The following is a 23,234-nucleotide window of genomic DNA, read 5'->3' as shown; positions in this document are numbered from 1 at the left end:
AGCCTCCCAAAGTGCTGGAATTACAGGCATGAACCACTGCACCCCTCTAGAATTAGTATATTTTAAAAGAATCATGAAAATAAAAATTAGCGTTTGTCATTGAAGTAGAGAAAGTTAATTCAGACGATTAAAATTATCCTTAAGGTTTCAAGTAATATATAGGTAATGAGAAATGAAACTGTTTGAAAAATAAATGGAAACGATAGGAATTTTGAAATATCAGAAGTTGGGAAGTAGTTTTACATTTTCTGCTTAATAAAATGGGCCTGAGACAAAATGTTATTTCAGCTTAGATTCAAATTTTCACTAGGCTGGAAATTATAATCGCTGTAAATGGAGCCTTTGTGTCAGCAAGAGCTTAAAATGTAAAAGCTCCTCTGGTCCTTGTAATAACCAAGCAGGGCAGGTTCTGGCCTTACCTCCATTTTCCACCTGAGGAAACTGAGGCACAGAGGTGCAGATCTTGGCATGGTCATGCTGTTCCTCAGCTTGAGTTTGAAACCAGCTTTGGAGTCCCAGGTGTGTGCTCCCATGCTCTTACCCTGTCACCTCCACTCTTACTGGGTGAGGGATGGAAAATAGGACTCCAGGTGCTGTATGATTAAGCCTGATTAGTGGTGAATGAAACCCGCTCTTCCCAGATAAACTACAGGAGTCCCAGGAAGTGCCCTACCAGCCCCTTGACTGGCTGGCAACAATGCCCTTCCAGTGACCTTGGCAGGACAGACGCCCTCTGATGAGCGGCTCCAGGTGTAGCTCAGGCATCTATTCCAGCCCCATTGCCAGGGCACCACCATCTCGACGGGCTCTGAAATGCTGCTTGGAGAGGAGAGAAAAATGTTGAAGTCGGATTGTTGAGATCAGTGTTGGCCAACAGACAAAGCAAGCCCCATGTGAAATTTTCACTTTTCTAGGGACCATGTTAAAAGGGTAAAGAGAAACAGGGGAAACTGATTCTAATAATTATGTCCGAAATACAATTTTGAAATGTAATGAATATTTAAAAATTGAGATAATTTACATTTTTTTCATACCAAGTAATTGAAATCAGGTGTGCCTTTTACACTTCCGGCACCTCTCAGTTCACATGAGCCCTGTTTTGTGTGCTCAGTAATTGCTGCGTGGCTCATGGCTCCCGTACTCAGTGTGGGTTTAGATAGTAGCTATACGGTGACATAACAGCCCCGCTAATGCTCACTGTCCCCTTCCCCTAGATGGCAAGAGGTTTCTGGGGCCCCAGTGGCTGGACTGTGACTGTGACCGAGCCATGATCGAGGACTGGGTGTTCAGGGTCCCCCACGTGGCCATATTCCTGAGTGTGGTCATTCACAAGGGCTTTCTCGTCCTGTGCTCATCCCTGGATCTGACTACCCTGGTCCCCGAGCGTCAAGTGGACCAGGGCAGGGGTTTTGAGAGCATCCTGGACATTCTCTCTGTCATGTACATCAACGCCCACCTGCCTCGGGAGCAGCGGCACTGCTGGCGCCTGCTTTTTTCATCTGAGCTCCACGGACACAGCTTCTCCCAGCTCTGCAGCCACATCACTCACCGGGGGCCCTGTGTAGCTGTCCTTGAGGACCGTGACAAGCATGTGTTTGGTGGGTTTGCCTCTTGCTCCTGGGAGGTGAAGCCTCAGTTTCAAGGTAAGACTTGGTAACCTGAACCTCGAGGTGTGGCACAGCCCAGGCAAAGAACTCTGGAGAAAGGGAGAGGGCGGGAGTGCTAAATTCGGCTCTCCCATCTTCTCCAAGTGTTTCTCTAGACGCAGTTGGGGCGATAGGAAAATGTGATGCTACTCAGTGGTGTTTATCACATCATAATTCTTCAGGACAGACTGTGTGACCCCCAGTTTTCAGGTGAGGACACAGGCCCGGTTATTATACGGTGCTGGCTCTACAGGGCATGGGAGAAGTCAAGCCACAGATCCCTCGGAGGGGACCAGGAGATGCTGATTGGTTCAGATCGGATGTTTTCCTTCCCTGGGCCTTCCTGCCCCTGCCCCCCCGACCATGTGTGTTTGCTTGTTGGAATTTGGAAGCTTTCTGCATGACCTTGAATGTACTGGATGAAAGGCTCTAAGTAAATTCTCCTCTTTCCCTTAAGGAAGAATATTCTGATGAAAATGGTCCTTTAAAATTATTTAAAACACAGGCCAGGCGCAGTGGCTCACACCTGGAATCCCAGCATTTTGGGAGGCTGAGGTGGGAGGATCACTTGAGCCCAGGAGTTTGAGACCAGCATGGGCAACATAGTGAGACCTCGTCTCTCTCTTTATTTTTATTTATTTATTTATTTTGAGACGGAGTCTCGCTCTGTCACCCAGGCTGGAGTGCAGTGGCCGGATCTCAGCTCACTGCAAGCTCCGCCTCCCGGGTTCACGCCATTCTCCTGCCTCAGCCTCCCGAGTAGCTGGGACTACAGGCGCCCGCCACCTCGCCTGGCTAGTTTTTTTGTATTTTTAGTAGAGACGGGGTTTCACCATGTTAGCCAGGATGGTCTCGATCTCCTGACCTTGTGATCCGCCCGTCTCGGCCTCCCAAAGTGCTGGGATTACAGGCTTGAGCCACCGCGCCCGGCCTTCGTCTCTCTCTTTAATAAAAGTAAAATAATAAGGCCAGGCGCAGTGGCTCAAGCCTGTAATCATAGCACTTTGGGCGTCCGAGGCAGGTGGGCCACTTGAGGTTAGGCATTCGAGACCAGCCCGGGCAACGTGGTGAAACCACGTCTCTACTAAAAGTACAAAAATTGGCATGGTGGTGCACGCCTGTAATCCCAGCTACATGGGAGGCTGAGGCTTGAGAATCACTTGAACTTGGGAGGCAGAGTTGCAGTGAGCCGAGATCACACCACTGCACTCCAGCCCGGGCGACAGGGTGAGACTCCATCTCTAAATAAATAAATAAATAAATAAATAAATAAATAAATAAATAAATAGGTTTCTGAAACGTTGACAGACGCATCGCCCATCAGTGGGCTGTCCTCTGTACTCGAGAGTGGGCCACCATCCCCAGGGTTTGCCTTCGTCACTCCCCCGTATGTCCTGTATCTCACCCCGCACCTCTGGAATGGTCACCTCTCCACCACGCAGAGGGTCTGGAGGCCGGGAACTGTGTCTGGGTGGAGTTGCCCCTGCAGGAGAACTTTCTCAGCAGAGGCTAGGTGGCATCTGGCTGGGACAGGTAGCAGGGGTCCCAGGTTGAGGGTTGGGCACCTCTATCTCCTAGATCGCATTGTTTCTAGGGTTTGATTTATATCTAGGTTTCAGGATGTTCTAGATCTTTATCTTAGTTCTGGGAATGATAGGAATTCTCCCCAAATCAAAGTTTCCAGGTGCCAGCCCTGCTGGTGGGCCTTTCTAGAGACAGCAGCCTCAGCCTTGCCATGGCCACTGTCTTCTGCACACCTGCCTTTCCCTGCCTCCGTGTCACAGGCATGGGGCACCAGCCCAGCCTCAGGCTCTGGGGAAGTTACACATTTCTCTGCCTCTCACTACACAGCTGAAGGCTCGGCTTGAGGATGTGAAAAGACCCTGAGCATCATGATCAGGTTAAAGCTGCTGCTACCTCCAGAGCCCTTAATGTTAATTTCAGATGGACTCTGCCGGCTCTTCATGTTTTATTAACAAGCAGACTTAATCTTCCTGAAGCATGCGTGAAAAATGCAGTGGCCAAGTTTTCAAACCCGAGTTCATTCTGTTGCAGTACGTGTCCGTACTCAGGAAATAACAGCAGAGGGCAGCCTCGCACCATGTATGGTACAAATCCATGGACTTTGGGTCAAGTTCAGAGAGCGTGCTGTCCGCTTGTCCTGGAGATAATGACCTCTAATATCTGAGACTGATAACTGTGGGGCAAACAATGAAGGCAAATGCTGAGGAAGGTGGCCCCCTCCTTGAGTATGGAGGATCTTTCACTGTGGGGCGATGTGGCTTGGTCAACCTTTATTTTTTTTGAGATGGAGTCTCGCTCTGTCACCCAGGCTGGAGTGCAGTGGCCGGATCTCAGCTCACTGCAGGCTCCTCCTCTCGGGTTCACGCCATTCTCCTGCCTCAGCCTCCCGAGTAGCTGGGACTACAGGCACCCACCACTTCGCCCGGCTAGTTTTTTGTATTTTTTAGTAGAGACGGGGTTTCACCGTATTAGCCAGGATGGTCTCGATCTCCTGACCTCGTGATCCGCCCGTCTCGGCCTCCCAAAGTGCTGGGATTACAGGCTTGAGCCACCGCGCCCGGCCTGGTCAACCTTTTTAAAGGACTGTTTTCTTAGTTTTATTTGAGGAAAGAAGAATTGATTATACTTAGAGCCTCTTTTGCTTGTGTTTTCTGTGCAGTAGTTGAAAAGGCCCAAGGCTTTGGATTGAACACAGGATTTTGAGTCCCAGCTCTGTCCCTGGGCAAGGTGACTGATTAATTTTCTGGGCCTCAGTTCCTCAGAAGTACATGAAACCATGCTGCGTGGGCAGGCAGCTCCTCAGCGGTCGGGCGCCAGGTGGTGGCGGCATGCTTGAGTATTGTTTTATGAGAATGAGATAAGGAGCCCTTGCTGTTGGCATGACTTTTTTTTTCAGGTAATCATAACTCCTCAGGTCCTTGCCCTGTATCCTGGGAAGTGATACTTCCCCCACCTGGCCTTCCCCATGGAGAACGGCCCTTGGGGGTGGACTGGCATCTGGGCCCACACAGCCAAAGCCTGAGCTCCGTGGCCCCGCCAGCTTGCTCCGCAGTACGACAGGCTCAGGATTGCAAAGCAAACGGCCGCGTACCTGAAGTCCAGCGCGGGAGGGTCGGGTGGGGCCAATACAGTCGGGTGTGACTGAGCTGTTCATGGCGGCGTCTAAACCTGCCCTCAAGCCTCTGAGGCTGCTGAAACCCCAGTGAAGCAAGCCTCAGTCTGTAGCCCAGAGTAAAGTCCTTCTCTTAGCTGGTTCCGGTGGAACTTTCTAGCCTAGCTACCTTCCTTCCTCCGCCCGACGCTCTCAAGCCCCACTGTTGCCTACCTGTCCCACACCTTGTCCTCATGGGAGCCCTTCTCCATGGGGGGCTCTGTTTCAGGGCCTCCCTCTTGACCTTGGAAGCTGCCTCCCAGAAGCCTCCAGGATGACAGAGGCCCCCCGGGGATCTTTCTAGATTGGAGGCCTTGGGTGGTGTCAGCCCACACTACAGACTGGGCCCTGTTTGCTTGCTCAGGGCCATCATCCTCTTCCAGCCTCCTGGTCTTGGTGCCTCCTTCTTATCTACATTCTACCATGGTGCCCCCAATTTTCTTCCTGTGACTTCTTTCCCCCCGATGACTAGCCCAACCCCAAATTCCTATGAGCAGCCTTCCGGCTTGTTGTGACACTTGTGTATGCTGGTGTCCAGGCGGGCAGCCCTTTCGGCCAAGTCCTCAGAACATGGTGGGAAGCGCCCCTCGCTGGGAGCTCTGAGGATGAGGCCTGGCCTACGGCCCTCTCCCCAGTGCTGAGGTGCTTATGGAGGGAAGGAGTCTCTGAGACTGGGGACCCGTAGTTTCCAGAGTTTTGACTGGTACCTTTCTTCTAATGGCCTGTGTGCCCACCCCATGCCTGTGGGCGAGGGTGGATGACCACCTTTCCCAGGCTGTGCCCCTGGGGGCAGCTCTGTACCCGCAGGTTTTCTCTCTCTGCATGGTATGTTCTTTCAGGCCAGGCTCAGCACCATGCAGCGTCACTTGCCTGCTCGGGTAGGCTATGCTGGAGGCCTTGGTCTCTGCGGACTGACCGCCTGCTCCTTGCTCATAAGCTAAAGGAAGCCTGTTGTTTCTGGCTTGCATGTGCTTGGCCAGCCTGGACCGACTCCAGACAGTGGGCAGAGTTGTGATCTCTGCTCCCCCGGCCAGAGCTAAAAGATGTCCCATTCCTTATTAGGTGTCCCTCTAATCCCTGCATCCCCAGCTCATCCACCTGGGTCCCCAGCAGCTTGTCCCAACCCCCGGTCTGCCGACACCTGGTTATGGGTGAGGGGTCTTGGCCGTGCTGCTTCCTGAGCCACAGCTTACTGGCATTTCTGGTCCTCTGGGACCGGCTCAGACACTGACCCTGTTTGTTTTGTTCTCTGGCCACTTTCAGGGGATGACAGATGCTTCCTGTTCTCCATCTGTCCCAGCATGGCCGTATACACACACACAGGCTACAATGACCACTACATGTACCTGAACCACGGACAGCAGACGATCCCGAATGGACTGGTGAGCCTGGGTGGAGCGTGAGGGTCTCGCCTTGGTGATGTCCCCCCGTGAAGGCATCAACCCCGAGGCTCAGCTCCACAGATCAGGGCAGGGCGCGTGGCATTCATCTCCTCACACACGCCATGTCCAGTTCCTTCTGCCTCCAGGGCCGGTGCTGGGGGTAGTGACAGCTGGGCCAGGATTTCCCTTAGAGAAGGATGTGGCCTCTGCTGGGGCTTCTCCGTGGTTTGTGTGCAGATGGCGCACTTGGCCCCTTTTTCTGGCCCTCAGATGATTGGTTTGTGGCCTTTGAGGCTAGGGGTAGTGTTAGCGCCAGACCCGTCCCTGCACGTCACTGGCCTGCCTCATACCTGGGAGTGCTGGACTGAGGGGAATGGACGGCCGGCAGCTCATGAGACAGCATGTGGGGCCCCAGTTGGGGTGACCATGACTCCTGTCCAGCCCTCGCTTCAGCTTGGTGACGTGGCACAGGAAGCACAGGGAAGTAGGGGAGGCCTAGGCCAGGTACAGGGAGCAGGTGGGCATGGGTCCCGAGGGCAGGAGCTGGGGCAGCATCTACGCCAAAGCCCAGCTTACTCCTGCCAGCTCCCCTGCCGATTTCTTTCCTCTGCTACTTGGCAGAAAGCTCTTACTGGGACAACCCAGTCCTGTGTCTGCAGAGCTGAGGGCAGAGAAGGCTGGTCCGCTAGAGGGGCCAGTGTCCTTCCCAGGCTTACCACACTGATGCCCTAGAGAGAGGGAGGGGCGTGGCTGGGCCACCTAGAACACCTGGCATCTCCTGGAAAGGGCGATCTGGTGGCGGCAGGAGAGAGGGTGCCAGCCTCACAGGGAGCACCTGGCAGGCCCCGGTCATCGCTCGTCATTGGCCCTGAGGGACAGAGCGGCTCCGAGTGTCAACTCTGGACAGTGTGATCGGGTCTCTTGTTGCCCAAGGTCAGAACTAGGGCGTGCCAGGTGTTCCAGGCCTACCAGGGACCAGAGGAGGTTCTCGGCAGGGCGAGGTTGAACAGCTCAGAGCCCAGCCATGTGACTAGGGGTGGAAGGCACAGGGGTTCGTGTCCGCCTCTGCCTCTGGGTCTGCCTCTGCATCGTGTTAGCCACACACTCGGAGCTGAGTTTCCCAGTCTGTCTTAGGGTGAGGATCGCTGCCCGGAAGCGGGGGCACTGGTGCCCCAACATGGGGGGGTTTGCAGTATCAGCTTCTGTGTTCCCTTCTCCCCTTATCTTAACTGGGTGGGACCCTGGGCCCTGGAGCTCTCTTTCTATATATTTAACATTTTTAATTCTCTGACGTCACTTGTGCTTTCAGCAAGCAAATCCTCCTGAGAAAGAGCCGTGGGTGGGTGTCTGGAGACATAGATGACTGTTCTAGTCACTTGGCATGGGATGCTTAAACGGCAGCAATTGATATATTTCGCAGTTAAGGAAAACATAGATGATGGCATTCACACTCACCCGCCCTGTCTCAGGCTGGTACTTAAGGTGAGAGGCTGGCTCGTGGTATTTGATGTCCGCAGGTCCTGAGGAGTTGCTGATGCTGTTCTCTGTCCTGGCTTCCTTTGCAGGGGATGGGAGGGCAGCACAATTACTTTGGGCTTTGGGTGGATGTTGATTTTGGGAAAGGACACAGCAGAGCTAAGCCCACGTGCACCACGTACAACAGCCCGCAGCTGTCAGCCCAGGAGAACTTCCAGTTTGATAAGATGGAGGTGTGGGCGGTTGGAGACCCTTCAGAGGAGCAGTTGGTGAGTGGAGCCATCCTCTGCCTCCCAGGATGGCCTCTTGAGCCTTGGGGGCCTTTCTCCATTTTCTTACCATTACCCCCTTTACTCTTCTGTCTGCAGATAGTTTATCGCAAATTTGATCCTGGCAGCTGATGCTGGCTTGGATGCCAGGAGATGCATGGCTGGAAGTCTTGTCTGGGATTTGTGGGCGGTTTAGTAGAGCAGCCCTGGGAAGCGGGCGGGGTGGTGGGGAGGGGGGTCGTGGCCCCTCATTCTCTCTGCCCACCTGCGAGAGGAAGGTCTGGGGTTCCTTCTCCTTCCCTGGTTCTGCACCTGATTTGCTATTGGCCTCTGAACCTCCTGTAATACCTCCTACCCACCCAGCCATTGAATCCCAGAGTGGGAGGGGCCTTAGGGGGAACCAGAGCCGATTCCACCCGAGAAGGCTGGAAAACTAGCAGGAAGCCGCTGCCTGTTGTTGGGCCATCATGGAACACACCCACCCTTTCTTCTCTTCTCTTCTCAAGGCCAAGAGCAACAAGAGCATCCTGGACGCGGACCCTGAAGCCCAGGCCCTGCTGGAGATCAGTGGGCGGTCGCGCCACAGCGAAGGGCTCCGGGAAATCCCAGACGATGAATGAGGAGCCGCCTGAGCCTTCCTGGATTCCTCTGGGTAGAGAGGGCACCGCCTGCAGCCCCTCTTCCCTCCCCCATGGTTTAACTGTAATAGAGTGCCACACGGGTCACAGCCAGGTAGTCCCAGATGTGCCAACAAGACGCCCTCTGAAGCCATGTCCTGACTGATGGGTGGATCTCCCAGAAATAGATGTTTTTTTAAATTTTATTTTTTGCCCTACAGGGTCACTCTCAGGATCTCTCCGAGAAATCTTAAGTGTCAAATTAGTAACTCAATCTTATACTTTGTTCTTTTTTACCAATGAAATCCTAAGCAGCTGAGACCTTTCAGACCCCGGCTGGCATTAGGGAATTCCGCTGGCATTAGTGTTTGTTGGGGGTGCAACTTCTCTATTGAGGAGGGGCTTCCTCCCGCTGAGGTTCACATGGCCTCACTCAGGCCATCCTGTTAGAAGGTGGGACCTGATGGTCTGTTCTCATGGGTAAGGGACAGAGGCATCTGGATGAAAATCTCAACGCTTTCTGGGAACAGCCTTGGTGCTGGCCTGGGTTCTAGCTCTCCGGGGACCGGCGCCTGAGTCCCAGCTGTCTAGGCCTTGGTGCTGGCCTGGGTTCTAGACCTCCGGGGATCGGCGCCTGAGTCCCAGCTGTCTAGGCCTCGGTGCTGGCCTGGGTTCTAGACCTCTGGGGACCGGTGCCTGAGTCCCAGCTGTCTAGGCCTCGGTGCTGGCCTGGGTTCTAGACCTCCGGGGACCGGCGCCTGAGTCCCAGCTGTCTAGGCCTCGGTGCTGGCCTGGGTTCTAGACCTCCGGGGACTGGCGCCTGAGTCACAGTTGTTGGTACAGCCATTTGCCCAGGGCTGCTCGTGAGGGGGATGATGGAAAATTCAGCAGTGTAAACTCGCTTTAAACAAGGTCCGTGGATCCCGAAATGCTGAATATCATGTAGCTGGGTTGTTGGGTCAGCAGAGCTGCCATCTGCCCACGTCTGGATAACAACACACGGTGAGTCACCAGTTGGCTACAAGAATTCTCCACTTTAAAGGCACTGTGAGCTTGTCTCTAAGATACATACCTCTGCCTTTTGTCTTTTGCTGTAAGCTTTGACCTGTTGCAGATCTGATGAAAATACAACCTCTTATTATACAGTTTGCCTTGATTATAAGCCATAGTAAATCAAACTGTTTGCATTTTGCAGGCCCTGCATTTTCTACTAGGAGGTTCATCGAACCTTCCACTTAGCAATACCCCGACTCAGGCAGAATGCCTTGTAAATTAGCCTTCAAAAGAAAAGTGCACGCTCAGACAGTGTGTCGAGGAGCAGGATCGTGATGCAGACAAGGACTTAGTCATGACTGATTTTCTTTGGCCACTTTTTAATGGCTTGTGGGGAACATTGTAATCTTCCGAACTGACATGTTGGCAGATATAGAATATTAGGATGCTCAAACATCTCTACCATGAGTCCAAGGAATTTAGCTCCCTGTTATCACTTTGTTTTGGAATGTTTTTTATAAAAATGCAACTAAATACCTCACTATTAAACTGCCATGATGCCTCAGTTAAAAAAAAAATAAAATAAAGGTCCGTCAGTGTCTGTGCCTTGATGATCCTTCATTGCTGCTTCTGCCTAGGCTGCCGCAAAGGTTAGGACTTAGTCCACTCACATGCTTTCTACCCTGAGCTTGTTCTAAGGAGAGTGCAGATCACAAGTGGACCTGCCTCTAGGTGGTGCACTTAGAGAAAGGGCACTGGCCCGGGCTTGGGAGCCGGGGGATGCAGCTCTCTCCATGGGCTTCTCTTGGTGCATGGTTCTGCCTCTGGGCACTCAACCTTTTTAGGGTATGTGCAGGGCTGGGGCCAGTGGACCTGACAATGCCTTACCTGGCTCTGAGAAACTTTTAATCCTAGTTTGTACAAATGAATAGTTTGTTCTTTTGTGAAACCAGAATGAGAATTCAGGTTCTAAGGACTAGAAGTCTCCCTACAAATGACTTATCAGGGCCCTAGAAAGTGCTAGAAGGAAGAGGTTAAAAAAAAAAAAAATGTCCACATTGCAAACTACTATAAATGATTGCCACATTTGTAAGCTATTATTTTTTCCCCACCATATTTTTTAATTAAAAAGGCTGGGGCTGGTCATGGTGGCTCACGCCTGTAATCCCAGCACTTTGGGAGGCTGAGGCAGGTGGATCACCTGAGGTCAGAAGTTCGACACCAGCCTGACCAACATGGAGAAACCCCATCTCTACTAAAAATACAAAATTAACTGGGCATGGTGGTGCATGCCTGTAATCTCAGCTACTCAGGAGGCTGAGGCAGTAGAATTGTTTGAACCAGGGAGGCGGAGGCTGTGGTGAGTCGAGATCGTGCCATTGCACTCTAGCCTGGGCAACAAGAGTGAAACTCCGTTTAAAAAAAAAAAAAAAGCTGGGTATGGTGGCTCACGCCTGTAATCCCAGCACTTTGGGAGGCTGAAGCAGGCAGATAACTTGAGCCCAGGAGTTCAAGACCAGCCTGGGCAACATGGCAAAAACCTGTCTCTACAAAAAAATACAAAAATTAAGTAGGCGTGGTGACACATGCCTGTGATCCCAGCTACTTGGGAGGCTGAGGTGTGAGGATCATTTAAGCCTGGGAGGTTGAGGCTGCTATGAGCTGTGATTGTGCCACTGTACTCCAGCCTGGGCAACACAGCAAGACCCTATCTTAAAAAAAATTGTGTACCTGGTTTAGAAAAAAAAGGATACAACTTAAAGTCAGTCATCTTCCTGCCTCTTGTCCAGCTATTTTCCCTCCTGACAGGCAAAGGCGCTGATGCAAAAATCACTCAGGTCTCCTCCCTGTGACTTGGTGCACACCTGAGCATCACCGTGTTTTACACGCTGATGCATCCTTTGCTTTCTTTTTTAAAGGGAGGTCCGTATCCACCCACCTGCCTCCCTCTTGTCTTTATGCACAGCATGATGTCCTACCGTATGGATGCTCTTGGGCCTAGCATTCCACCGTCCCCAGCTGGGGAACGTTTTGTTTGCAGCTAATCATTGTCATGAATGTCGTTTATGTGTGCCTTGGTGTGATCGTGTCTGTGGGATAAACTCTTAGAATTGGAATTGTTGGATTGAGAGGTATATGCCTTTTATTTAGATATGGATGAATTAAACCTCTTGAGCTCAATTTATACTCTTAATATGCCGGAGTGCCTGTTTGCCATGTTTTCAGCAACACTATATTAAAATATGTTTTTTTAAACCTGATAGACGAAAACTATATTTTGTTGATACATAATATTTACATATTTATGGGGTACATGTATTCGTTACATGCATAGACTGTGTAATGATCAAGTGAGGGTATTTGGGGGTGTCCATCATCTTGAGTATCCTTTCCACATTGCAAGCATTTCAAGTCTTCCCTTGTATCTACTGTGAAATACACAGTGCATTGTTGCTGACTACGGTCACCCAGTGCTACTATGGAATGTGAGAACTTAACTCTTCTAACTGTATGTTTGTACCCACTTGTGGGGCACCCGATTCTGTTGCTGTTTGGGGTGCAACTAAGTAACCCTCATGCACCTAGGGGAACTGAACAAAGGGGGCAAACACGGGAATAAAAGACGAGACAAAAGAGTATATTTGGAAGAAGGGGTCAGGGAGCACCTTGCCTCTAGTGGACAAGGGCCCTGAGCTTTGCACAGCCCTCCATATTTATTAGGCAAAAGAGATAGAAGGAGGGTGGAAGGAAGGGGTCAGCTGCTCAGTCTGGAGTAGGCTTGCAAGACTGCATTCCTTGAACAACAGGCTCTAGATGTCGCAGTAGATAACCTCAGTGCCAGGGGGTGACGGCCTCCAGCAAACCTTGTGTCGGCAGGAGCAGTGGTGAGTTTGCTCACATCCTGCGTTCATGATAAACAGTTTGCTGTTTGATCATGTAGCCTCCGGTGGAATGCTGAGTTGGTTACGTCCCATGGGCCTTCGGCTCCCTGCACCCACTAGCCAACATCTCTTGCTCCCTCCCACCCATACATCCTTCCCATCCTCTAGTATCTATCATTCTTTTCTCTACCTCCATGAGAGCCACCTTTTTTTTTCTTTCTTCTCTTTTTTTTTTTTAGCTGACACATCAGTGAGAACATGCAGAATTTGTCTTTGTGTCTGGCTTTTTCACTGAACATAATGACCTCCAGTTCCATCCATGTTGCTGCAAATGACATGAGTTCACTCTTCATGGCCAAATAGTATTCCCTTGTGTATACTTACACCGCATTTTCTTTCTTTTTAAAGTGTTTTACATTCCGGGGTGCATGTGCAGGATGTGCAGGTGTGTTGCAGAGGTAAACGTGTGCCATGGTGGTTTGCTGAGCCTGTCAACACATCACCTAGGTATTAAGCCCAGTATGCATTCGCTATTTTTCCTAATGCTCTCCCTCCCCCCACCGTGCCACCAACAGGCCCCAGTCTATGTTTTCCCCCTCCCTGTGTCCATGTGTTCTCATTATTCAGCTCCCACTTATAAGTGAGAACATGCAGTGTTTGGTTTTCTGTTCCTGTGCCAGTTTGTTGAGGATAATGGCTCCCAGCTCCATCCATGTTCCTGCAAAGGACATGATCTCATTCTTTTTGATGGCTACATAGTATTCCATGGTATATATGTACCACATTTTTTTTATCCAGTCTATCATTGATGGGCATTTGGGTTGATACCATGTCTTTGCTATTGTGAATAGTGCTGCAGTGAACATATGCGTGCATGTATCTTTGTAACAGAATGATTTATATTCCTTTGGGTATGTACCTAGTAATGGGATTGCTGGGTCAAGTGGTATTTCTGATTCTAGATCTTTGAGGAATCGCCACACTGTCTTCCACAATGGTTGAACTAATTTACATTCCCATCAACAGTGGAAAGGCGTTCCTGTTTTTCTACAACCTCATGACCATCTGTTGTTTCTTGACATTTTAATAATTGCCATGCTGACTGGCAAGAGATGGTATATACCATAGTTTCTTTATCTGTTCATCCATTGGTGGACATTTAGGTTGTGTCTACATCTTTGCTGTTGAGAATAGTGCTGCAGCAAATGTGGGCATGCAGGTATCCCTTTGACACACTGACTTCTTTTTCTTTGAGTAAATAGTCAGTAGCGGGATTGCTGGATTGGATGATACTTAGTGGTGTTGAGCTCTTTTTTTTTTTTTTTTTTAATATAGCTGTTGGCCATTGCATGTCTTCTTTTGAGAAATGTCTATTCATGTCCTTTGTCTACTTTTTAATGGGATTACTTATTTTTAAATTGTTGGGTTCCTGAAGTGTTTTCCCTGTCTTTTTTTTCTAGTAGTTTCATAGTTTTGGGTCTTACATTTAAATCTTTAATCCATCTTCAGCTGGTTTTCGTAGATGGTGAGAAGTAGGCATCCAATTTCATTCTTCTGTGTATGGATCTCCAATTTTCCCAGCACCATTTATTGAAGAGACTGTCCTTACCCCAGTGTATGTTTTTGGCAACTTTGCTGAACATAAATTGACTGTAGATATGTAGACTTATTTCTGGTTTCTCTATTCTGTTCCATTGGTCCATGTGTCTTTTTTTTTTTTTTTGCCAATACCATGCTGTTTTGGTTACTATAGCCTTGTAATAGATTTTGAAGTGAGGTGGTGTGATGCCTGCAACCTTGTTCTTTTTGCTCAGGATTGCTTAGGCTACTCAGGCTCTCTTTTGGTTCCATATGACCTTTAGGATTTGTTTTTAATTTTGTGAAAAATGACATATTTTGATAGGGATGGCATTGCATCTGTAGATGGCTTTGGGCAGTATGGTCATTTTAATGATAGTAGTTCTGATGCACAAGCATGGGATGCTTTCCATTTGTTTGTGTCTTCTTCAGTGTCTTTCATTAGTGCTTTGTAGTTTTCCTTGTATAGATCTTTTACCTCTTGGTTAAATTTATTCTGAGGTTTTTTGTTTGTTTGTTTGTTTTTTTAATAGTAACTGTCAATGGGGTGGTTGTCTTGAATTCTTTCTCAGATATTCCATTATTGGTATGTAGAAACACTACTGAGTTTTGTATGTTGATTTTGTATCCTGTGACTTTACTGAATGTATGAGATCTAATAGTTTTTTGATAGAGTCTTTCTAGATATAGGATCATATCATCAGCAAAAAGGGGTGATTTGAGTTCCTCTTTGCCAGTTGGGGTGCTTTTTATTTCTTTGTCTTGCCCGATTGCTCTGGCCAGGACTTCCAACATTATGTTGAATAGGATTGGTAAAAGTGGGCATCATTGTTTGTTGCAGTTCTTAGAGGAAAGACTTTCAGCTTTTCCCCATTCAGGATGATGTTCGCTGTGGGTTTGTCATATATGGTCTTGATTATGTTGAGGTATGTCCCTTCTGTCTACTTTGTTGACAGTTTTTTTCAGGAAGGAATGTCATATTTTATCAAATGCTTTTTCTGCATCAATTTACTGATTGATTATATCTGATCATATGGTTTTTGTCCTTCATTCTATTAATGTGATGTGTCACATTTATTGATTTCTGTATATTGAACCATCCTTGCATAACTGGGATAAATCTCACTTTATTATGGTGTATTATTTTTGTTTTGTTTTGCTTTTTGAGATGGAATATTGCTCTGTTGCTCAGACTGGAGTGCAGTGGCACGATCTTGGCTTACTGCAACCTCTGCCCGCTATGTTCAAGCGATTCTCAGGCCTCAGCCTCCCAACTAGTGGGGATTACAGGCACCCACCACCACATCTGGCTAATTTTTGTATTTTTAGTAGAGACAGGGTTTCACCATGTTGGCCAGGCTGGTCTTGAACTCCAGGCTTGAAGTGATCCACCTGTCTCGGCCTCCTAAAATGCTGGGATTGCAGGCATGAGCCACCACACCCAGCCTTTTTTTTTTTTTTTTTTTTTTTTTTTTTTTTTTTTTTTTAATGCGCTGTTGGATTCAGTTTGCTAGTGTTTTGTTGAGGATGGCTTGCTTGGATGCTAAATGGCAGCAGTGGGCCGGGTGGGTGGGCTCTTGGGCCCCTGGGCAGCCAATGTGGCATGGGAGATGGCAGTGGCAGTGGCAATGGCAGCATGACCCTCTGGGTCCCCAGTAGTGTATGCTGGTAGTGGTGGTGGCTGTGATGAGCTGTGTGGGCCAGTCTCCAGACCCACAGGTGGCATGTGCAGGTAGATGCCAACTAGTGCAGGTAGTGGCAGGGTGGGTGAACCCAACCTCAGCAGCCTGGGAGGAGTGCTCAGGTACCAACAGTGGTGGCCTTGGCTGGGCCATCCCCAGTTGTCTAGACTGTGTGTTCCGGCATAGGGTGTGTGTATTAGTCCATTCTCATATGCTGCTAATAAAGACATACCTGAGCCTGGATAATTTATAAAGGAAAGAAGTTTAATTGGCCTACAGTTCAGCATGGCTGGGGAGGCCTCAGGAAACTTACAATCATGGCAGAAGGGGAAGCAAACTTGTCCTTCTTCACATGATGGCAGGAAGGAGAAGGGCAGAGCAAAGCAGGAGAACAGCCCCTTATAAAACCATCAGATCTTGTGAGAACTCACTCTCATGAAAACAGCATGGAGGTAACCTCCCCCATGATTCAATTACCTCCCCCGACCGGGTCCCTCCCATGACATGTGGAGATGATAGGAAGTACAAGATGAGATTTGGGTGGGGTCACAGCCAAGCCATATCAGCATGTGTGGCAAAGCCAGGCTGGGCAGGCTTGTTCCGAGGTCCCTCGATGGCATACGCAGGCATTTCCTGTAGTAGGTGGGGAGGATGCAGTCCTCAGGCCTCCGGTGGAATGCTTGGGTGGGAGGTAACAGTGGTTGTGCTGTGACCTTGCCATTGGGGAGGGTGAGGCTAGTTTCAGTGGCAGCAGCCCACGCCCGCGAGTGGGGAACACGTACTCCGCTTGCACCTTGGTGGTGGCAGCCCGCACTTTGCTGTGCCTCTGCCCTCGTGCTGCTGAACCCCAGGCTGGCGTGCAGTCTCTCGTGGGCTGGGCTCCCATTTGGTGCCTTGCTCGAAACTGTACTGTTTACATTTTTCTTACAAGTGACGGTGAACAGCCTCATTTTCCAAAAGCTTTCAGTATCATATCTTTTTCTTGGTTTTCTAGGGTGTGGGTCTTTTTCTTGTTGATTTGTAACAGTGCTTTTAAAAAGTAAAATAGAAATGAGATCTCAATATGTTGCCCAGGCTGGTCTTGAATCCCCGGACTCAAGTGATCCTCCTGCCTCAGCCTCTGAAAGTGCTGGGATTACAGGCGCAAGCCACCACACCCGGCCAACAGTGCTTTTTGTGAACAAAGCAACATTTCCCATATATGGTCAGTTTTTTACAGTTTATTTGACTTCGTTTGTGGCATTTTTCTGCCCATAAATTTTACAGTTTCTGTCATATTTGCCAGCATTTCTACTTAAGGTTCTTTGGATTTGCAGTTTGTTTAGGCAGTCCATCTCTGAGTATTAAAAACATCATTTTCTTCTATTGTGGTTTCTGTTTTTACCTCTTAAATCTTTTATCTATTCAAAAGGCATATATGTATATATAGGTGTATATATATTTTTTGGTGTGTATATACGTGTGTGTGTGTGTGTATATATATATATATATATATATATATATATATAATTTGTTTTTTGAGATGGAGTCTTACTCTGTCACCCAGGCTGGAGTGTAGTGGCACAATCTCAGCTCACTGCAACCTCTGCCTCCCGGATTCAAGCGATTCTCCTGCCTCAGCCTCCCGAGTAGCTGGGATTACAGGTGTGTGCCACCACACCTGGCTAATTTTTGTATTTTTAGTAGAGGTGGGGTTTCACCATGTTGGCCAGGCTGGTCTCAAACTCCTTACCTCAGGTGATCCAACTGCCCTGGCCTCCCAAAGTGCTGGGATTACAGGCATGAGCCACCGTACTCAAGCTTCAAAAGGCATTTAAACATATACCCCTATCTTAGCTCAAAATAAAGTCCCATTACCTTTTATATTAAGTGGTTTATCTTTTCCCCATTGGCTTATAATGATCCTTTCTCATCAACTGAATTTCTGTATGAATTTAGGTCTCTTTCTCATGTTTTAATTGCTGGAGTTTTATGATAAAAAATATTTAAGAACTGTTTTTCTATTACTACTGTTTTTTGGAATTTTTCTGCAAATGCTTGGCTGCTTATTTTCTCTGACCTTTGATTGCACCGTGACCGCTTCTAAAAAATGGGATAGTACTTTCAAAATGGTTCCACCTATGTTAATGTGTATTTAATGCTGACATTTGGCTAATGTTGATTCTTCTATCCAAGAAGAGGATCATCAAGCTTCTTAGGTAAATTTTTATTGTCATTTCTGGGCCTGTCAGTGGACATTTCTTCCTAAGTGATGGCTATTTTAACATAGGAAGCTCTTGATTTTTGTAGTTTTTATTCCCAGTTATCTTACTGATTTTTTTTGAGATGGAATCTTGCTCTGTAGCCAGGCTGGAGTGTAGTGGCGCGATCTCGGCTCACTGCAATCTCCACTTCCTGGGTTCAAGCAGTTCTCCTGCCTCAGCCTCCCGAGTGGCTGGGACTACAGACACGCACCACCATGCCTGGCTGATTTTTTGTATTTTAGTAGAGATGAGGTTTCACCATGTTGGCCAGGATGGTCTCAATCTCCTGACCTTGTGATCTGCCCGCCTCGACCTCCCAAAGTGCCAGGATTACAGATGTGAGCCACTGTGCACCCCCCCGCCTTTGTTTTTTTTGAGACAGGGTCTTGCTCTATTACCCAGGCTGGAATGCCGTGACATGACCTCAGCTCACGCCTCCAGAGTGAAGCGATCCTCCCACCTCCTGCATTGCTGGGACTACAGATGTGCACCACCACTCCCAGCTAAATTTTGTGTTTTTTTAGAGATGGTTTCACCATGTTGCCCAGGTTGGTCTCAAACTTCTGAGCTCAAACAATCCACCCACCTCGGCCTCCCAAAGTGCTGGGATTCCAGGCATGAGCCACCAAGCCCAGCCTCTTACTGACCTCCTTTATCCAGTAGTTCTCCCCCTTGAGCGTGTATCCGATTTGCCTAGAGAGCTTCTTAAAATGCAAATTGCAGGTCTGCATTCCTGTTTCTGATGATGTAGGTGAGGATGGGATTAACTCTTGACAACCTTATTCATTTCTTCTACCATTGGATTGTTTTAAATCTCTGCTGGAAGTCTTCAAATTACGTTATGTAATATTGGTCCCAAAGTATTGAAACTCTTTTGTAGTTATCTGTTTTTTTTCCTTTTCTTGTGTTTTCATTCTCCTAGATTCAGTTACTAATTTTGCTTTTATATTATTTCTTCCTGCTTTTCTTCTGTATATATTTTTTTCAGTTTTTTGAGTTTACTAAATGAAAAAGGATGGAAGTAAAGGAATACATAAAGCTATTACTTTTTTCTTGGGCCCTGAGTTATTTTGCAGTATTGTATAGATACTGATAGGTGTGTGTTGATCGTAAGCTTCTAGATTTTCTGTGGCCTTCATTTTGATTTCCTCTTGTACCCAAGAGTTTTAAAATTTTGGTATGCCAGGGAATTTCCCGTAGTCCTATGACTTGTCTTTAATTACACAGCGTAGAGATCAGAGATGCCTCTGCGTTATTTTTTTGAGACAGAGCCTCGCTTTGTTGCCCAGGCTGGAATGCAGTGGTGCGATCTCAGCTCACTACTACCTCTGCCCTCCCAGGTTCAAGAGATTCTCCTGCCTCAGCCTCCTAAGTATCTGGGATTACAGGTGCCCACCACCATGCCCAGCTAATGTTTGTATTTTTAGTAGAGATGGGGTTTCGCTATGTTGCCCAGGCTGGTCTCAAACTCCTTACCTCAAGCGATCCAACCGCCTTGGCCTCCCAAAGTTCTGGGATTACAGGTCTGAGCCACCGTGCCCAGCCAAGAAGTCATCTATATTAGATTTACTCTTTGGAATCACTCTGAGGTTTCGTGTCCTTTCATGTGGTAAGTTAATCTCCTAATGAATTTTCTGTATCATTTTCCTGAATTTCCCATACTGTTTCCTCTTTAACTTTGAATGTTGTGTTGGTATACTCTGGCCTATGGATTTTTCAGTGGTGATTATATCTTGTTAAATTTCCTTCTTGGTCTCCCTTAATGCTTTTGGCCTTTCTTTTAATCTTGTCTGATTAGACTGTGTCGCTTCTGTCGTGTGTGTTGTTTGCCTTTACCTAGTGTATTTTTGCTCTGTGTTTGTATGTCTTATCTTCTTATACACTTTATTTTGAAATAATTTTAGATTCGTATAGAACTTGCAAAAATTGTACAGGAGTTTCTGTCACTCCATGAGTGAGTGGATAAATAAACTGTGGTACTTCCAGGCAGTGGAATACTAGTCAGCCATGTAAAAACACACAGAACAACTTGAAGAGACCTACAGGTATTATGCTTAGTGACAAAAGCCAGTCTTAAAAGGTTCTATACCATGATTCCATTTATGTAACATTATTGAAGGAACAACATTATAGTGATGAAGAAGGGATTAGAGGTTGCTGGGATTAGGAGGGTGTTACTATAAAAACGTAAGAGGGAGTTTTTCAGGGGCGATGGAACAGTTTTGCCTTCTCATTGTAGCAGTGGTTACATGAATTGATGTGTCATACAGTTGCATAGAACTTGTGTTGTGGTGGGGCAGGAAACCACCCTCAGACCCAGTGATTTGCTAGAAAGCCTCACAGGACTCGGAAACTGTTGAGCTCAGAGGGAGAGGGTGACCAGTCTCTGCAGTTGCAGCCCTGGGGCTGTTCTAATCTGTATGTTTTCCTGGTAATAGACATGGCTGTGAGCAAGACAGGTGTCAGTGAGCTCTGTGGGCCTCATCAACGAATTATCCCACCTGAAGATGGTTGTGGGAAACTCCTGAACCTGCAGTCAGTATCAGAAGACCTGGGCAGACTTGGCCAGCCATTTGGAGCACTGTGCCCTTAAACTCAGGTTTGCCTAACATCAGGTACTATGTAAGAACCAGTGACATTCAAATAGGTCTGCTGATAACAATATTGTACCAAGCTTGTTAGAACAAGTTTATCTGTGTTAAAAAAAAAAAAAAAAAAATCCTGGGATTTTAATAGTAATTGTGTTAAACCTAATAAAACCATCTGGGGAGAATTGATACTTTTTTTTGAGACAAACAGTATTCAATTTTTAATTTCCGTTTCCAATTGTTCATTGCTAATGTATAGAAATACATTTTTGTGTGTTAACCTTGTATCTTGTGGCTTTACTAAACTCGTTAATTCTAGGAGGGTTTTTCTTTTTTAAAAAGATGTGTTGGAATTTTCTGTGTAGACAATTATGTTATCTGTGATTTTCTCCTTTTCAGGCTCTTTTCTAATGCCTTTTAACTTTTCTTGCCATATTACACTGGCTAGGACTTCTAATACTATGCTGAATAGGAGTGGTGAGGCTGGTCACCCTTATCCTGTGGGGAAAGAATTGAGTTTTTCATCATTAAGTATGATGTTAGCTATAGGTTTTTTGTACCTGTTCTTTATCAGGTTGAAGAAGTTTCCTTCAATTGCTAGTTTGAGAGTTTTTATTACAAATGGAGATTGAATTTTATCAAATGCCTTTTCTGCATTAATTGATATAACCATGTGTTTTTCCTTCTTCAGACTATTAATGTAGTGAGTTATACTGGTTTTTGAATGTTGAACTTTTGAATGTTTGAATTCCATTCCTCAATTAACCCCATCTTGTCATGGTGTCTTACATTCTTTGTACCTGGCTAGATCTGATTTACTCATATTTTGTTGAGGATTTTCGTGCATCTATTCATAAGGGATGTTAGTCTCTAGCATTTTTCTCTAGTTTTGGTATCAGAGTGATTGTTGGCCTCATAAGATGAGAAGTGCTCAGTCCCCTTTTAGTTTTGGAATACAGTGTATAGAATTGACATTTCTTTACAAGTTTAGTAAAATTCACCAGTGAAATCGTCTGGCTTCAGAAACTGCCTTTTTTGGAAGCGTTTCAACTTCAGCTTGTCTATTTAATCTTCAGTGAGTTTTAGTAGTTTTTGGTTTTCAAGGAATTGGTTTATTTCATCCAATTTGTTGAATTTAGGTACATAAAGATATACATAGTATTATTTCTTATTATTGTTGGAATATCTTGAAGGGTTTGTGATATACTTTTTCACTCCTGACATTGGTAATTTATCTTCCCTTTTTTTGATAAGCTTCTTGCAAGACTGATAGTTTTATTGATCTTTTCAAAGAACTAGGTTTTGATTGATTTTCCTCTATTTTTGCTTTTGCGTTTGATTTCTGCTCTTTATTTTGCTGACTGTTTCTGTGCTACTCGTGGATGGGTGTTCTACAAATGTAAATCAAGCTAAGTTGCTTAATGGTGGTGTTCAAGTCTACTGTGTCCTTAATGAAAAGAAGGTCTTAGTTTTAATGTAGTCTAATTTATATTTTATTGTTAGCATTTTGTGTCTTATTACAATTTTATCCCTAAAGTTTTATATGGTATAAGCAAGAGTTAAGAGTAATTTTTGTTGTTATTGCGAATATCAGTCGAACCTGGTTTTTTGATCACTTACTTTTAAATGGGAAGTAAGTTTCTTGGGCCAGCAACGTGCCAAAGGATCCTGAAAAGTAGAGCAGGAAGTATCCCTGCCTCAGGGGGAAGCACCCCTTAGCAGACTGTGGAAGTGGCACAATTCAGCCTTGACCTCTTAGTGGTTCCATGGGTTGGCAGCTTATGGAAAGACAGCCCCACTGCTCAAAAGGTTTCTTCTCCAGCCAGCCCTATGTCTGCGTCTCACTAGGAATGGCCGTCTCTGCATCTCCTCCTGTGGCCCTGGTGTCACAGGTTGGGTCGGAGAAGGGCTTCTTCCCAGGCTTTGAATCCTACCATGGAGGACTTTGGACTCTGCCTGGAACCCAGGCAGGGGTCCACTCGTACGTTCCTTATCTTGGTCCGACCCAGCTGTTACCACCCCTGGTAGCCCTTTTCATAGCTACTGTGGCTGGGTACGTTGGTTACTTTTATCTGACAACTTGGCCAGGCCAAGTTCATTTTTGTCAAACGCTGGTCTAGATGGCACTGTGTAACTAACATGTAAGTCCGCAGACTTGAAGTAAAACAGATTATCCTTCGTAATGTGAGTGGGCCTCATCCAATCAGTTGAGGACTACAAGAGGAAAAGGCTGAACTCCCTTGAGGAGGAGGAAATTCTGCCTCCAGCCTGCGTCCCCAGCTCTTCCCTGGGTCTCCAGGATGCGGGCCTGCCCTCAAGATGTTAGATTTGCCAGCCCCACAAATCCTATGAACCAGTTCCTTGAAACAAATCTCTGCATCTCTCTCCATCCTGTTGGTTCTGTTTCTCTAGTGAGGCCTGACTAGCAACTGGGGGGTTCTAGCTCTGGCCTCATTTCCTGAGAGATGGGGACGGAGTTCCCCTTCTGGTTCTCATTAGTGGTTCTAGCGTGGCTTCAGGCAGAAGAACAGCATGGAGACCTCTCCTCTGCCACGTGGAAGAGCAGATCCGTTTTTGGAAGTCTGTGGGGCAGCAGGAAATCAAGCTCGTCTGCAGGCAGCAGGAGACACTGCTGCTCCCGATTCCGGAGAGAAGGGTCACTTCTTGAGAGAGAATCTTGCTTTGTTGCCCATGCTGCAGTGC

The 23,234-nt window shown here is 47.2% G+C and overlaps 1 protein-coding gene across 7 annotated transcripts in view; it reads left to right on the top strand.

Moving 5' to 3' along the window:
• MEAK7 (MTOR associated protein, eak-7 homolog) overlaps positions 1 to 23,234 on the top strand; it is a 43,833-nt gene that overhangs the window by 19,762 nt on the left and 837 nt on the right. For 3 of the 7 annotated variants that reach the window (XM_071085028.1, XM_071085030.1, XM_071085029.1), the window contains exons 5-8: positions 1,215 to 1,643; positions 6,085 to 6,203; positions 7,769 to 7,948; positions 8,455 to 10,962. In XM_071085028.1, the coding sequence (XP_070941129.1) occupies positions 1,215 to 1,643; positions 6,085 to 6,203; positions 7,769 to 7,948; positions 8,455 to 8,568 (842 nt within the window). In that variant the 3' untranslated portion in view covers positions 8,569 to 10,962. Of the gene's footprint in view, positions 1 to 1,214; positions 1,644 to 6,084; positions 6,204 to 7,512; positions 7,949 to 8,454; positions 10,966 to 20,381; positions 20,677 to 23,234 lie in introns of those variants that run through there. The other 4 variants (XR_011616630.1, XR_011616629.1, XR_011616631.1 and 1 more) reach the window with 4 other exon arrangements.

The sequence above is a fragment of the Macaca nemestrina genome, chromosome 18 (assembly GCF_043159975.1).
Source record: "Macaca nemestrina isolate mMacNem1 chromosome 18, mMacNem.hap1, whole genome shotgun sequence".
Taxonomy (NCBI): domain Eukaryota; kingdom Metazoa; phylum Chordata; class Mammalia; order Primates; family Cercopithecidae; genus Macaca; species Macaca nemestrina.
The sequence above is the reverse complement of the archived record's forward strand: the minus strand, read 5'-3'. Positions and strand labels throughout refer to the sequence as shown.